Raw genomic sequence first — 2850 nt, 5'->3', positions numbered from 1 at the left:
GTGATATCCGTGACTCCCGTTCAGCTGGTGGGCCCCAGTAAAGAAACGTGGGGGGTTCATTTTAATTCCGGTGTGCTCGTTGCGAGTAACACTTTCTTGAGACAAATTGCCTGTCAACCACCAACAGGATGCTGATATGAGACATTTTCGAGTCGTTATCTGAACACCCCGAACATATTTTAAAAAAGAGGATTCCGAAATGGCTTCTTTTACCTGTTCAGTGTGATATCATGAGGCTTCTTTTCCACCGATTCCAGCACAACAGTGTTTGAGTAATTGCTGGTGATAACACACTGTGCCTTATCTCTTATATTAGGAATGATACCGGTCTTATTTCTCGGGTGGGTTGGGTATCAAGGCAAGATCTGTTTAGCGTAACAAGTACCAGTAGTAGGTTGGTGGCTGAGTTCAGCACAGGTTATAGCTCCCCTGCACAAATCACACCCACATTACACTGCTGCTGAGACAATCGTAGGGACCCCAGATTCCCAACCGGATAGAATAATAACGCCACATGTGAAATCATATATCCCCATCTCAATATCCAACGAGTTTCTAATGTGCTTCGAGTGTTGACGTCCTCTCCCCCCGTCCGGAGGGTTGGACATACTGGTATTTGGAAACCACCTTAAGATTGACCATCACCAAATTCCGGTAATACTAGAACCTCAGTATCGCAAGGAATTCTGGCGGATCTTTAGACACCTTGGGACGGTGTACCGATCGTTAGCTCTTATATACACACCCAACAGGGCTGGGTGAGTAATCCGTATTGAACACGAGGTTCGGACATCAGCTTTGGAGCATCGTTCACCCGCAATAAATATACCATTAACGTCATCCCGATAGTATAAGTCTGAATTGTTATAGAAAGCAATAATAGATACCGTGTCGATAAGAATAGGAAATCATCAAAAATACAAAAAACAAGCCCCCTGCCAAGCCCTGGCAACACCAATGATTTTGGCCTTCTAAACCCTGTGAAGTATTTTGAAAGGGGATTAGCGGTTAAGCACGAATACGGTAAGTCACCCCAGAGAAAAATCGATCCGCTAAAAAATAGAACTCGAAGGAAAAAATCAACTTCATCTAATCACGAACCCCCCCAGAAGACACCAACGAATCTTTCCCGCCAGATCCGGAAAACACCCCCCACAACTTGAGAAAAACAGGGATAGTGAGACCTCACCAGTGGGGATAAAAGTAGAAACACAGTTGCGCAAATTAAGCGCAGAACCAACCTCCACTCACTCAATCTTCCACCTCTACCCAAAAAATTGTCTAAACTCCTCAATACTATTACCATCTTCTTTCATCCAACTCCCACCTCCTTTTCCAAAAGCAAAAACAACGTTCTTAAACCATCCCTTGAATTCTTCATCTTCGAAAAGTAGGTCTTTCCAAAGGAGGCAGACATCTCTGACAGGATTTTTGTACAAGTCACCGCCACTACCTTCAGGTCCGCAAGAACCAAACCCCCCCAGAACCAGATTAGTGTGTCCATTCAACGCAGCTATTCTTAGCACACTCTTCATCTTTTCGCGTTGCAGTTGCCTCTCCTCCGTAAAGGAATAATGCAGCCCCGATTCATCAACTTTTGGCCTCCGGACCGCTGGCGCGGAAACGATCGCCAACGTTGTCCATTCTTCGTCCCGCCACAACTCGTAATCTTTATCAAAACCCTCTCTGAAGACAACGACATTGGGCGAATATATCCCGCTCGTATTCTCCAGTGGGTAATAGGTCTGGAGGCCTGATCGGGGGTCCGTTGTCGTTAGGGCCTGTATAAGATTCGAACGCCTCGCGAAACCCTCCTCTTGGGACAAAACGCCCCCTTCCCATTCCCCTCCGGGTTTTTTCTCGTTTGCTGTATTGAGTACTAGAATCCTATTAGACATACCGCCCTCCGCCATGCTCTGGAAGTGGACTGGCGGAGCCCGATGACCAGAGAGGGCTCTGTTCGAGTAGGTGTGCGTGTACGATGCTGGGGGTGGGAACGGGAACGTATCCGCGGAAGTTTGTGAATTAGACTGGAATGAATAGTTTTGCCAATCCTTGGCGACATCTAGAGGGTCTCCCTCTATGACTGCCGAGCGGAGTCGTTGGTGATACTTCGCGGGGAGTGGAGGCAGACAGGTAGTATATCGCCAGAAATACGAAGTAGGGTCAGTGCCGGATCTCGCAGGTATATCTGGAAGAAGAGCACGGGTCTCGGAAGACGCTGCCATTGCTCGCTGTCTTGGTGTTGGCATCTTTTGAGAAAAGTTGGCTGCGATATTTATACCGATAACATGAAAGCGAAAGGGGTCCGACCTCAAGGGGGAAAGCCTGAGGGAACACTCAGGACAGACACAGGTATATCTTGAGTTTTAAAATAACGAAATGCTGGAATCCGAGATATTGAGCCGAATGGGCATCGCAAGGACGAGATGAAAGCCCCCCCATCCTGTATTTAAGTTAGCTCTGATATCTATGTACCGAATCAAAACACCCTTACCAATATATAGGAGCAAGTCAAAGAGGAAAATCATTTCTACACTTGATCCATAGAGTATGGTATCCCACTAAACACTGTTTCCAAAGTCCGCCCCTGAGTCCCTCCCACCCCCCCCCCCCCAAACAATAACGAATTCTGAGCAGTGCTTAGAGCCAGAGACATGAAAATTGATCCTCTAGACCGCAATGAGGCTCCGGTATCCATAAAAATAACTTGCCGCTCCTACTATGAGGCTCTGACAATATTCTACCTTTACTGTATTCAGGTTGATTACTAGAACGCTTCCACTACCCAGTATTACTCCCTCTCCAATAAAAACACAGGAATGCACGCCCGAAAGATACGATATGGCA

General features: G+C 46.8%; 1 protein-coding gene across 1 annotated transcript; it reads right to left on the bottom strand.

Annotated features, from left to right (window-relative positions):
• Positions 1 to 1265: 1265 nt before the first annotated feature.
• Positions 1266 to 1898, bottom strand: GSTUM_00000961001 (uncharacterized protein; the record flags this gene model as incomplete). Its single annotated transcript, XM_002838198.1, has 1 exon — positions 1266 to 1898. The coding sequence occupies one exon, from the start codon at positions 1896 to 1898 to the stop codon at positions 1266 to 1268; it is 633 nt and encodes a 210-aa protein (XP_002838244.1).
• Between the last annotated feature and the right edge of the window lie 952 nt (positions 1899 to 2850).

The sequence above is a fragment of the Tuber melanosporum genome, assembly GCF_000151645.1.
Source record: "Tuber melanosporum whole genome shotgun sequence assembly, scaffold_237, strain Mel28".
Classification (NCBI taxonomy): Eukaryota; Fungi; Ascomycota; class Pezizomycetes; order Pezizales; family Tuberaceae; genus Tuber; species Tuber melanosporum.
This window is presented reverse-complemented; position numbering and strand designations above follow the sequence as displayed.